Source organism: Scyliorhinus torazame, chromosome 5, assembly GCF_047496885.1.
Source record: "Scyliorhinus torazame isolate Kashiwa2021f chromosome 5, sScyTor2.1, whole genome shotgun sequence".
NCBI classification, from domain to species: domain Eukaryota; kingdom Metazoa; phylum Chordata; class Chondrichthyes; order Carcharhiniformes; family Scyliorhinidae; genus Scyliorhinus; species Scyliorhinus torazame.
In genome coordinates this window covers 156345947-156360388 of record NC_092711.1, presented here as the reverse complement: position 1 = coordinate 156360388, position 14442 = coordinate 156345947, and the positions used below count along the sequence as shown (strand labels likewise).

The window sequence follows — 14442 nt, the reverse complement described above, 5'->3', positions numbered from 1 at the left end:
GGAAAACTGGGGCCTCACACAGTTGTGAACTTCCTCTTGTCTCCAACATCTGTGAGTAAAACACTTTATTTTCTTCCTCTTTCCATTTCTTTTCTCATTCTGACCTTTAATTGGTCACCTGCAGCAACTGAAGGGAAAGGAAGTGAATCCAGGGAGGGTGCAGACTCTGCAAAGCTTGGCCCACGTCTCTCTCTCTGTGAAAGACATTGACATCCTTTGCTCCCTCAGCTTCTCACATTTATTTGTCTGGGTAAAAGGATGGTCCCTTTCCTAATGGTCACCATTAAAGGGCTGGTTACTCCAGGTGATGGTTGACATTTAAGGGGACAGTAAATTAATACCAGACAGAGACATTTCTCGTGCTGTTATATGGTACACATTAGAAAAATTATTTATGGTTCTGTAATAAAGTACAATCCAGTCATCTCTTCCCTTGGAGGGTTATTCATCTCTGGATCTTTCTTCCACAGGGACCAGTGGGGTGTGGGGGTCATTGAATATATTCACAGATGAGTTGGACAGATTTTTAATAAATTGTTATGTTTTAAATAATTTTTAAACACTGAATGCAACAGAATAACAAAACGAATCGTGGGCACAGAGTGGAACAAGAGATATTGCCAACATAAATCCAAGCAACATATTGCAGAATTAATTTGGAACAGGATATTTGAGAGACAAGAGCCTCAAGATGAAATACTAGATCAATTGAAGAACCAGTTAACAGGTTAAAGTAGTGAGTGGGGAAAGAGGGTAAGATTATATAACAATTCAGTTTGTAAACCCAAAAATTTCACAAACTGACTAACCGCATAATCAAATTAAAACGAATAACACAACATAGATGATATAGAACTCCAGTAGTGCAGAAGGCTATTCGCCCCTTCACATCTGCACTGAGACTCAGAAAGAGCATTTCACTGAGGCCCACTCCCCATCCTATCCTCGTAAGCCGGTGCATTGATCATGGTCAACCCACCTAACCTACACATCTTGGACACAAAGGGGCAAATTAGCGTGACCAATCCACTTTCGCTGCACATTTTGGACAGTGGGAGGAAACTGGAGCACCCGGAGGAAACACACAAAGACACAAGGAGAATATACAAACTCCACACAGACAGCCATCCAAGGATGGAATTGAACCTGTGTCCCTGGCACTGAAGTAGCAGTACTAACCACTGTGCCCTAAGTTAAATTGAATTCACTCATGGAAAGCCCAGGAGGAGCAAGTCAGTCAAATTGGAGGCTATGTATTTGAGATAGGAGTACCACACTTTACACAATGCATCAGACTCAGAATGAATTACAGACATTAAAAATTGAATGGAGATGCTTTCCATAATCAACCTATGCCAGTTTTGGATAAAGGGAGAACTGACTGGTCTGCTTCTGTATTGAGCCAGATAAATGTTGGCTCCATCCTAATCCAATCCCTTATGAACATAAGACGAGAGGCCAATTGATGAAGCCTGATTTTCGGGAGACCATCTTCTCCCTTCGCTCCTGGTGATTGGAGCTTAACAAACTTGACGCGAGGTTTCTTTATGTTCCAGGTAGAGTTATAGATGTTTACAGCTTGGAAACAGGCCCTTCAGCCCAGCTTTTCCATGTCGCCCAGTTTCTATCGCTAAACTAGTCCCACCTGCCAGCATTTGGCCCGTATCCCTCTGTACCCACCCTGCCCATGTAACTGTCTAACTGCTTGTTAAAGGACAAAATTGTACCCGTCTCTACCACTGACTATGGAAGCCATTCCAGATGCTCACCACCCTGTATGTAAAGAAACTTCTCCTCTGGTCTCTTTTGTATCTCTCTTCGCTCACCTTAAACCTATGCCTTCTAGTTCTAGACTCCTCCACCTTTGGGAAAATATGTTGACTATATACTTTATCTATGTTCCTCACTTTGTAGACTTCTATAAGGTCACACCTAAGCCTCCTACGCTCCAGGGAAAAATGTCCCAGCCTATCCATGTGCGGTCTCACCAATGTCTTGTCCAACTTCAATAAGAGATCACAACTCCTGTATTCAATATTCTAACCAATAAAACCGAGCATACTGACTGCCTTCTTCACCAGCCTGTCCACCTGCGACTCCACCTACAAGGAGCTATGAACCTGGACTCCGAGATCTCTTTGTTCTGTAACTCTCCCCAACTCCCTACCATTAACTGAGTAGGTCATGGCCTGATTTGATTAATTTCCCAAACGACTCTGGTCGACAGCAGTATAGGCAGCATTTGCAGAGGGTACAACAGTCTGGGCACACATTCATTTTAATGAAGGCAATCCTCCCTCACCATGAAATCGGAAGAGCCAACCACCAGGCAAGGTCCCACCTAATAGTCATCATCAGCTGTGGAAAGTTGACCTCACATAGCTGCCTAAAAGAGGGGCCATTGACATCCCCAGGTTTGAAAATGGCTTCGGGGGGGGGGGGGGGGGGGGGGCACCTGAAGGGGAAGTTAGCAAGAGGAGGGGGATTACCCCTCAACCCCTCCCCACGGGCATGGCCTCCGACTCAGCAAAATTGATCTTGATACGAGAGAAGCCACTAAATCTATCCACTGCTCCAATAATGTCCAGGACTGAAACACTGGGGTTCAACACAAACAGCAGCCTGTCATCTGCACACAGAGTGATCTTGTGCTGCCTCACCCCACCCTCCAGGCTCAATATCAGAGGATCCAATCTAATATCCTCCGGCAAGGGCTCAGTGGCCAACGCAAACAGCAAGGGGGACAGAGGGCAGCCCTGTCTAGTCCCTCTCTGAAGCTCAAAATTTGACATCCTTATACCATTGGTGAGCACCGCCGCTGCCGGTCTGTGATATAACAATTGAATCCACTCAATATAATCCTCACCCAACCCGAAGCCTCACAGCGGATACGCCAGATAATTCCACTCAACTCGAGCAAAAGCTTTCTCTGCATCGAAGGAGATCACCAGCCCATTCAATGCATATTTCTGAAAAGCCTGAATCACATTCAGCAACCTTCCAACATTGTTACTGGAAACTCTTCCCCGTATAAACCCAGTCTGGTCCTCCCGCACGATTGTCGGAAGGATGTCCTCCAGCCTTATCGCCAAAACATAAGATCGCAGTTTCAAGTCAACATTCAAAAGAGAGATTTGGCAATAAGAGTCCCACTCCTCTGGGTCCTTGCCCACCTTCAGAATCAAAGAGATATTAGCCTCACAAAAGAGTCAGTGGCAGCATCCCCGAGTCAAAAGAGTGACAATACAGATCCACCAACGGATCCAATAACAAATCCTCAAACCCCCGATAAAATTCACACCCACAGCCACCTGGTCCCGGGGCTTTACCTGGCTGCAGCTCCTTCACGGCCTTTGACACTTCTTCCCAAGAAAAAGAAGCATTAAGATTTTCTGAGGCCTCCAGAAGCTTCAGGGAAGAGAGAAAATGCTCCACACCCACCAACACATCACCAGACTGCTTAGACTTGTGTAATCCCGCATAGAATTCCCAAAATCCCTGTTTATCTCCTCCGTCTTCATGACCCTTTTCCATCCCCCAAGCCACACAGAGGGATTCGCTCGAAGGTCGGCCTTTTTCTTTGTCAAACAGGCAAGTATTTGCTCGGCTTATTCCCAAACTCGAAAACTTCGACCTCATAAACGTTCAACTTTTCTCGGCCTGCTGAGTCAACAGGGAGTCCAAAGCCACTCTTGCTGCGTTAACCTCCTTCAGCAATAGCTTACTCGGGTCCTCCATATGATTCTCCTCCACCTTCGCCAAACAAACCTCCAGAAGCCGCTGGTTCTCCAGCATCCTGCACCTTTTATTAGCAGTGTGAGAAATGATCAGCCCCGAGCATAAACTTTACACATCTCCCACAAAATGGAGGGGGAAATCCCAGGAGTCGAGTTAACCAAAAGGAAGAACTCAAACTCTTCCTGAAAGTGCATAATAAATGAACTCGGGGAGGCTCCAAACCTCCACGTTCTCGACCTGGGGGTGAGCCCTCGAGCAGAAACTCCAGACAAACTGGGGAAGGTCTGCGATTACGATGCTCCCTGTGATGCAAGTGGACACCAGGTGTAGGATCGTCCTCGGCACAAAAAAGTTGTCGATTCTAGTCTGACATTGCTGTGGGGCTGGAAAGAAGGTAAAATCTCTGCTCCTTGGGTACAAAGTTCTCTAAACATCCACATAAACCACCTCCTCACTGTTATGATCCCGGACCAGACCCCAACAGTGGCTCGGATACTGGACACAAACCCCAATATTTTATTTGTGTTTTGTCAGACTGTGAGTAAAGGATACCTCACTCCAGGAGTGATTTTACAAAAAATAGGGCCATGCTGTATGAAAACAAACTTTTATTACTAACACAATATTAAAATAAATTTAACACCACACCAGGAAACCGCTGACAATTAGCCCTTAAACAATGCTAATCAATACAGTGAATACAGTAACCCTTAACTGCTACCTTTATTCCCACTCAAACAACAAAAACACCATCTCAGCTCTCAATCCACCGTTAAACACAGTTAGCCCTCAGCAATACCTGCTTTACGCAGATGTTCTTTGAGAGAGATCTTGTGTCACCGCTTTAAAGACAAGGTCTCAATCCTGTCAGAACCATGAAGAAACTTGGGAAGTTGTTTCAGCTTAGACCATAGACCATGGAATTTACAGTGCAGAAGGAGGCCATTCGCCCATCGAGTCTGCACTGGCCCTTACAAAGAGCACCCTACTCCAGCCCACGTATCTACACTATCAGCATAACCCCCACTTAACCTTTTTGGGCACGAAGAGCAATTTAGCATGGCCAATCCACCTAAACTGCACATCTTTGGATGGTGGGAGGAAACCGGAGCACCCGGAGGAAACCCATGCAGCCACAGGGAGAATGTGCAGACTCCGCACCGACAGTGACCCAGCCGGAAATCGAACCTGGGACCCTGGAGGTGTGAAGCAATTATGCTAGCCACTATGCTACCTACTGTCTACGTGAGCTTGTTTCAGCTCACCTTCTGAACTGCTTGGAAAGAAACTGCGAATCTAGCTCCAGACTGAACTGAGATGCTTGACCTCTGCTCATATCTTGAACTAATTCTCAACTAAAACACTTCTTGCATGCCAAACGCCTGATACCGTGGCACCTCCCAGAACTGACATCATCTTACCAAGCTGAAATCTAATTAACTCCACAGGGAATACCCTTCATCAAAACAACTTACCATGAGCCCACATGTTTATGATGCTTTAATTGCACCTCTGGCTCCAGAACCTAGTTGTCTTTCAAACTAGGATTTCTTTTAGAAACATGGCTGCAGCAGTCACACACACTAACTCAGGCTTTTAGCCCTTACTGCGCCAAATACCCAGAATACAAAAACTCTGAAATTCCTACAGTCATCAAATTACAAGCCAAGGCCAACGCCCAAGCCTGCAGCGTGGGGGTGTTGGTGGTAACCGGGAGTTTATCTACCAGAGGATTTCAGTGGCAGTTGAAGTCACCAACCACAAAAGAGTTAATTGAAGTTAACTCTGCAAAGTCCTTTATAATAAACTCCGGGGAGCAATTCGGGGATCCATAAACATTCATTATTGAAACAACACCTCCATTCACCGAACCTCTAATGATCACATATCCACCTTCTTTGTCCTTGGAGCAGGTTTCAACCTTAAAAGTGATATTTTTATTAATAAGCATTGCCACACCCTTGCTGCTTGACGAAACGGAGGCAAAAAACGTGACCCACCCAATCCCGCCTCAATTTAAAGTATTCCTCATCATCCAGATGAGTTTCCTATAATAAACCTATGTCGACTTTCTCCTTAAGTAAGGAGAGGATCTTTTTCCTTCTGATAGGGTGATGGATGCCCCGTACATTCCCTGGGAAAATTTGCAGATTAACTGCCGCCGTTAGTCAGACGACAGAGAGAACCGGAACAGATTTTTACACCACAATCGAGCGTGCGCCATTATGTCCTCCTCCAACTCACTTTGCACCAGAGGCACCAAAGTCTCCCCAAACTGCTCCTTTCACAGATAAAAGCCCCGTCTGTACCAGAGTAGGATAAAGTCAACAACACATAAACCCTCCCATAATAACAAAAATACAAAAGAATCACCACCACAATAGATCCAAGGGGACATTCCTCAATAAGACTGAGGACCCGGAGGATTAACCCCACGGCCAGACTGTCGTTACCCTCAGGACACCTTCTCCAAAATGAGGAGAAGAAAAGGGCCAACAAGGGAATGGGGATCGAATGTCCCTCCCGCATTTTATACCCACCTGTGAAGACCTGCATCCAGCACCACCCACCCTTCGGCAATGGCCCCACTCGGTTCTGCCATGATTAACGCTCGGATAATAGAAGAAAGACGGCGGATAATAAGCATATGGCACATCTACCATAACTGAGATAATATAATCCGAGTCCCTGGGACACTCGAGGAGAAGAAGAAGACATTCAATCGGCGCTCACAGAATAACAACTCCCTTCAACAGGATAAAAGATAACAAATTCAGACAACAAAACAGTGATAAGGAAAGAGTCTAGATTAGAGCCGGAGTTAGTCTGAGCTGCAAACCATCCCTCCAAATCCTTGCGCTTCGTGGATTTAATGAAGGCCAAGGCAGTAGTTGGATTATTGAAAGACTTGACGGAGTTGTCAATATAATTTTCAGGGTCACAGGATAAAGCAACATAGTTCCCTTCAAACTTCATCAAAGTCTCGATGCTTCGTTTGCGTTGCTGTTGAAAAATCCTGGAATAAGGAAAATCCTCATTCCTTATGGAGCCACGTCCCACCTCATCTTACCCGTCTCCAGGACCCTCTGGTGATCTTTCAAGTTGTGGAAGTGAATTGTTACAGGCCTGGGATGAAAACTATCCCTGGGCCTCAAAGACAGGATCCGATGCCCTTTCTAATTTGAAACACCCAGGCTTCACCTCCAGCTTGAGAAAACGTGGCAGCCGGTCCTTGAAGAACCTAACGGGAGCCTCACCCTCCACACCTTCTGGCAGGCCGACAACTCGGATGTTCTTTCTCTGACCCTCTGTTCTCCAAGTCCGCCAGGCTTCTCCCACGCCACTCAGCTGGTTCTCCAAGGATTGAATTCTTGTCTCCGCCGAGGAGGCATCTTGCTCAATGTTCAGGATTTTCTCCTCCGCATCATCGAGCCTCTTCATGGTGTTGTTCAGCTCGGCCTCATGAGCTCACAGATATTGAGTCAGCACACTCAGCCTCTGGTCAATAACACGATAATGTCGCTGACATAGATCGACCAATGATCCCACAGAATAAATGAGCAGGTTCGATGGGCCGAATGGCCAACTGCAGCTCCTATTTGTTATGATCTCTGTGCCCAGGACAGGAAGCAGTGAGCATGGATCTGTCAATCAGCCTGAATCAGCACCGTCAGGAGAATTGAGAGGGTGAATATTAGATACAGCAGGGTGAGAATGGAGGAAGAGTGTGTGGGATGGAGATTTACAGCTTTTGAGGAATGAGAGAGGAAAGAATGTTCTCGAGGAACTAGAATTGTCTGTTCTGAATTTCTATCCTGTACTGACAGTGATGTATTTTGTGAATTGTTTTGACAGGATATTTGAAGAGGAGGAATTACAGACAGAAATCTCAAACGTCACGTCTCGATCTGGCTGAGTCTCAATTCCTTGGAACTGGATATCACTGGACTTTGAATCTAGAAGGAGAAATGTTTGCCCAATCTGTCGGCTTCAAAAGGTTTTAACCATCATTGTGACTGGAAAAGCACCAAGACACACACACCCGAGTGAGAGTGTTCCAGAGCACTGACAGTGGAAAGAGCTTTAACCAGTTACACAGCCTGAAAAGACATCACACATTTACAGCGGGGAGAGACCGTACACGTGTTCTGTGTGTGGACAAGTTAGACCTGGAGAGTCACAAGGACACCCAAAACATGGAGAAACCGTGGAAATGTGGGGACTGTGGGAAGGGATTCAAATTCCCATCTCAGCTGGAAGCTCATCGACGCAGTCACACTGGGGAGAGGCCGTTCACGTGCTCTGTGTGTTGGAAGGGATTCATTCAGTTATCCGCCCTGAAGTCACACCAGCGAGTTCACACCGGGGAAAGGCCATTCACCTGCTCTCAATGTGGGAAGGGATTCACTGAGTTATCCGGCCTGCGGAAACACCAGCAAGTTCACATTGGGAAGAGGTTGTTCACCTGCTCTCAGTGTGGGAAGAGATTCATTGAGTTATCCAGCCTGCGGAAACACCAGCGAGTTCACACTGGGGAGAGGCTGTTCACCTGCTCTCAGTGTGAGAAGGGATTCACTCAAACATCCGACCTGCGGGCACACCAGCGTGTTCACACTGGTGAGTGGCCGTTCACCTGCTCTCAGTGTGAGAAGGGATTCACTCAGTTATCCAGCCTGCAGAGACACCAGCGAGTTCACACTGGGGAGAGGCCGTTCACCTGCTCTCAGTGTGAGAAGGGATTCACTACTTCATCGAACCTGCTGACACATCAGCGAGTTCACACTGGGGTGAGGCCGTTCACCTGCTCTCAGTGTGAGAAGGGATTCACTCAGTTATCCAACCTGCAGAGACACCAGCGATTTCACACTGGGGAGAAGCCGTTCACCTGCTCTCAGTGTGAGAAGGGATTCACTCAGTTATCCAGCCTGCAGAGTCACCAGCGATTTCACACTGGGGAGAAGCTGTTCACCTGCTCTCAGTGTGAGAGGGGATTCACTACTTCATCGCACCTGCTGACACACCAGCGAGTGCACACTGGGGAGAGGCCGTTCACCTGCTCTCAGTGTGAGAAGGGATTCACTCAGTTATCCAGCCTGCAGAGACACAAGCGAATTCACACTGGGGAGAGGCCGTTCACCTGCTCTCAGTGTGAGAAGGGATTCACTCAGTTATCCAGCCTGCAGACACACCAGCGAATTCACACTGGGGAGAAGCCATTCACCTGCTCTCAGTGTGAGAAGGGATTCACTTGGTTATCCAACCTGCAGAGACACCAGAGAATTCACACAGGGGAGAAGGCGTTAACCTGCTCTGAGTGAGAGAAGGGATTCAGATATCCATACACCCTGCGGGAACACGAGTGAGTTCACACCTGGAAGAGGCCATTCACCTGCTCTGAGCAGGGGAGACATTCAATGATCCATCCCAACTACGGAGACACTACTGAGTTAATTCTGGGGAGAGACCATTCATCTGTTCTCAATGTGGGGAGGGGTTTTGTGATTCATCACACCTGTTGTGACTCCAACAAGTTCACAAATTACAGATGTTGGCTCCGTTGTATTGTTTCTGCTCTCACTGACATCCAGGACTGCATTTTGTTCATTCTGACATCTGGTGAATGGTGATGATTGGAGGGTTTCTTTCTGCTGGACTGGCCGGTCTAACACCTCTGCCTCCGGTGGGCTGACCATTTTTGAGGCTAGTTGCGATTACCTGGTTCCAAGTTTGACGAGGAGCACAGAATGAAAAGGTGTTTGCACGTTGGAAGATATTTAGTTCCCAAAGCAGCCACGTTGCCATGAAGATGGGCTATGGTGGTTACAGGGTTCTTTTGTCTAATTTATCTGGGTGTTTCTCACAGAAGGAAACTGTCATGGTATGAGGGGGCAAGTTGTCTGTGACAGATTGGGAAATTACAATAAACCTATCACTGAAAGTGGCAACGTGGGTGGATAAGGAGCTAAGAAGGCAGAGGGCATGCTTGTCTTCATTGGTCGGGACATTGAGTATAAAAATTGGCAAGTCATGCTGCAGCTGTACAGAACATTAGGCCACACGTGGAATATTGCCTACAATTCTGGTCAGCACGTTACCAAAAGGATGTGGAGGCTTTGGAGAGAGTACAGAGGAGGTTTACCAGGATTTTGCCTGGCCTGGAGGCTATTAGCTATGAGGAGAGGTTGGATAAACTCGGATTGTTTTAACTAGAGCGACGGAGTTGAGGGACGACCTGATAAAAATTTACAAAATTCTGAGTGGCATGGACAGAGTGGATAGTCAGAAGCTTTTTCCCAGGTTGGAAAAGTCAATTACCAGGTGACAGAGGTTTAGGTGCGAGGGGCAAAGTTTAGAGGAGATGTGTGAGGGAGGTTTTTTTTTACACAGAGGGTGTTGAGTGCCTGGAACTCGCTGCCGGAGGAGGTGGTGGAAGCAGGTATGACAGTGACGTTTAAGAGGCATCTTGATGAATACATGAATAGGATGGGAATAGACGGATACAGACCCTGGAAGCACAGAAGGTTTTAGTTTAGACAAACATCATGATCCGAGCAGGCTTGGTGGGCCGAAGGGCCTGTTCCTGTGCTGTGCTGTCCTTTGTTCTTTGTTCATCTTTGTATGACGATAGACAATAGACAGGCAACCTCTCGCGTTTTATTTTCATAAAATATAGATTCCTTTAAGAAGCAAAAATTAAACAGCAAAATGAAGCTATCGTGGCTAACAAGAAAAGTTAGATTCTATTAGATCAATGGAGGAGACTCAAAGTGGCTAAAATATTAGTGAGCCTGAGGATTGGGAACTTGGTTTAGAATTCAGCAAAGGACCAAGAAACTGATAAACAGAAAATAGAATACGAGAGCAAACTGGGGAAAAACATAAAAACTGACTGGAAACGCTCCTATCGGAATGTGAACAGGAAAAGATTAGCAAAGACCAATGTGGGTCCATTCCAGGCAGAGACAGGAGAGTTTATAATGGGGAATAAGGAAATGGCAGAGAAACTAAACAATGTGAATCTGTCTTCACGGAGGAAGATACAGAAATCATCCTAAAAACACCAGAGAACCAAGGGACCAGTGAGCACGAGGGAATGAAAGAGATTAGTATTCGTGAAAAAGTAGTACTGGAGAAATTAATGGGATTGAAAGTTAATAAATCCCCAAATGCTGATGCTCTACATCCCAGAATGTTGAAAGAGGTGGCTGTCGAGATAGTGGATACATTGGTGATCACCTTTCAAAATTCTATAGATTCTGGAATGGTTCCTGCAGATTGGAAAGTGGTAAATGTCACCTCACTATTTAAGGAGGGAGAGAGAAAACGGGAACCACAGACCCATTAGCCTGACATCAGTAGGAGGGAAAATGCTACAATCTATTATAAAGGAAGTGATAACATACGAATTAGGAGCAGGAGTAGGCCACTCGGCCCCTCGAGCCTGCTCCGCCATTCAATAAGTTCACGGCTGATCTGATTGTAACCTCAACTCCACAGAGGCCCCTTAGAAAATACATCTCAGGCGATAGTAATAATATTCTTTATTATTATAATCTTTATTATTGTTACAAATAGGCTTACATTAACACTGCAATGAAGTTACTGTGAAAATCCGCCAGTCGCCACACTCCGGCACCTGTTTGGGTACACCGAGGGAGAATTCAGAATGTCCAATTCACCTAACAAGCACGTCTTTTGGGACTTGTGGGAGGAAACCCACGCAGTTTTGGGAGAACGTGGAGACTCCGCACAGACAGTGACCCAAGCCGGGAATTGAACCCGGTTCCCTGGAGCTGTGAAGCAACAGTGCTAACCACCATGTGCCTCCACGCCGCTGTGTCAGTTATGGGGAACAAGGAAATGGCAGAGGAGTTAAACAGATTTTTTTGCATCAGTCTTTATGGTGGAAGATACTTTGACTGTCCCATTAATACTAAAGAATACGGATGGAGCAATTAAATACCATCACTGGAGAAGTCATTTTGGACAAACCGATGGGGATAAGATATGTCCCCTGGATGGCTGCATCCTAGGATCCTAAAAGAAATGGCTACAGAGATAGTGGATGCATTGATTGTAATTTTCCAAAAATCCTTGGATTCTGGAGAAGTACCAGAGGATTGGAAAACTGCCAATGTGACAACCCGCCGATTCAGAATGGGAGGGAGGCAAAAACGAGACACTATAGGACGACCAACCTAACATTTATTGTTGCAAAAAATGTTGGAATCAATTATGAGGAAGTAATAGGAGCACATTGAGAAAATCATAATCTAATCAAGCAGAGTCAGCATGGCTTTGTGAAAGGGAAACCGTGTCTGACTAATTTATCAGAGTGTTTCGAGGAAGTCTCAACCAGAGTGGATAGAGGGGGACCAGTAGATGTGTTGTATTTAAACTCCCAGAAGGCCTTTGACAAGGTATCTCACAAAACGTTAAGTCATGAGATAAGAACCCATGGAGTTGGCCTGGATAGAGAATTGGTTAATGAGCAGGAAACAGCGAGTGGGGATAAGGGGTTCTTTTTCAGGTTGGTGACCTGTAACCAGTGGGGTTCCACAGGGATCAGTCCTGGGACCACAACTGTGTACAATTTATATTAATGACTTGGAGGAAGGAAGCGAACGTACTGTGCCCAAATTTGAAGACAACACAAAAATAGGTGGACAGGTAAGTTGTGAGGGGGATACAAACAGTTTGCAAAGAGATATTGAGAGGTTAAGCAAGTGGACAAAAAGTTGCCACATGGGGCATAATGTGGGAAATTGTGAAGTTCATTTTGGAAGGGAGAACAAAAGAACAGTATTATTTAAATGGAGAAAAACTGCAGAAAGCTGCAACACAAAGGGACTTGGGGGAACTTGTGCATGAAACACAGAAAGCTAGCAGACAGGTGCAGCAGATAATCAGGAAGGCTAATGGAATATTGGCCCTGATTACAAGGGGGTTGGAGTAAAGGAGTCGGGAAGTCTTGCTGCAGCTGTACAAGGTGCTGGTGAGGCCACATCTGGAGAACTGAGAGCAGTTTTGGTCCCCTTGTTTAAGGAAAGATATTATTTCATTGGAGGCTGTTTAGAGAACGTTCACTAGGATGATCCCAGGTATGGAGGGATTGTCATAGAGCAAAGATTAAACAGGTTGGGACTTTACTCATTGGAATTTAGAAGAATGAGAGTTGATCTCATTGAAACATACAGGATTCTTAAGGAGCTTCACAGGGTAAATGCTGAGAGGATGTTTCCCCTCGTGGGAGAATCTAGGACCAGAGGGCATAGTCTCAGAATAAAGAGATGTCAATTTAAGACTGAGATGAGGAGGAAATTCTTTTGGAGAGTCTTTGGAACGTGAGAGTTGAGGGGACAGAGTCCTTGTGTATATTTCGGGCTGAGATAGATTCTTGATCAGTCAGGGAACCGAGGATTACAGGGAAAGGGCAGGAAAGTGAACGTGAGAAATGTTGGTTTCAGCCATGATACTATTGAAATGTGGAGCAGGCTGGAAGGGCTGAATGGCCTACTCCTATCACTTATGGTCTTAGTGTGGTCTTATTCCCACCTACCCTGATAAACTTTCACCCCCTTGATTTTCAAGAATCTATCCAACCTGCCTTAAAAATATTCAAAAACTCTGCTTCCATGCCTTTTGAGGAAGAGTGTTGCAAAGACTCACAACCCTGAGAGAAAAAAGTTATCCTCTGCCGTAAATGGGCAAGTTATTGCTTTTGAAGTGACTCCAATTTCTAGATTCTCCCACAAGGGGAAATATCCTTTCCACATCCACCCTGTCAAGGCCCCTCAGGATCTTATCTGGTTCAATCAAGCCACCTAAACTCCATCGGACACCCAGCCTGTCCACTCATTCCTCATAAGACCAGCCTCCAATTCCAGGTATGAGTCCAGTAAACCTTCTCTGAACTGCGTCCAACACATTGACATCATTCCTTAAATGAGAGCAATACTGTACACAGTGCTCGAGATGTGGTCTCACCAATGTCCTGTATAACTGAAGCGTAACCTCCCTACTTTTGTATTCAATTCCCCTCACAATAGACAATAACATTCTATTAGCTTTCCTAATTACTTGCTGTACCTGTATACTCGCCTTTTGTGATTCATGCTCTTGGACACCCAGATCCCTCTGAATCTCAGAGCTCTGCAATCTCTCACCATTTAGATAATAAACCTTTATATTCTTCCTGTCAAAGTGGACAATTACAAATGTTCCCACATTATTCTCAATTTGCCAGATTTTATCCTGCTCATTTAACATATGGCTTTTTAACCTTATGTCCTCTTCACAATTTACTTTCCTACCTATCTTTGTACCATTGGAACATAGGAGCAGGAGTTATTCATAAGGACTCAATCCCTTATGAACCTGAGACGAGAGGCCAATTGACATAGTCTGATATTCGGGAGATCCAACCCTCCCTTAGCTCCTGGTGACTGGAGCAGAACAAACTTGAGACCAGATAAATGTACTAATCGTACCATTAATTTCCTTAACAACTCTGTTCGACAGCAGTATAGGCAGCATCTGCAGAGGGTACAACAGTCTGGGCAACACATTCATTTTAATGAAGGTGATTCTCCCTCACCATGAAATCGGAAGAGCCGACCACCGGGCAAGGTCCCACCTAATAGTCACCATCAGCTGTGGAAAGTTGGCCCCATATCAGACTATGTCAATTGGCCTCTCGTCTCA

The 14442-nt window shown here is 45.7% G+C and overlaps 1 protein-coding gene across 1 annotated transcript in view; it reads left to right on the top strand.

The window, feature by feature from the left end:
• LOC140417991 (uncharacterized) overlaps window positions 1-14442 on the top strand; it is a 49386-nt gene that overhangs the window by 22242 nt on the left and 12702 nt on the right. The window contains exon 3 of the mRNA XM_072501421.1: window positions 7761-9490. Coding sequence (XP_072357522.1) covers window positions 7761-9056 — 1296 coding nt within the window. The 3' untranslated portion in view covers window positions 9057-9490. The remainder of the gene's footprint in view (window positions 1-7760; window positions 9491-14442) is intronic.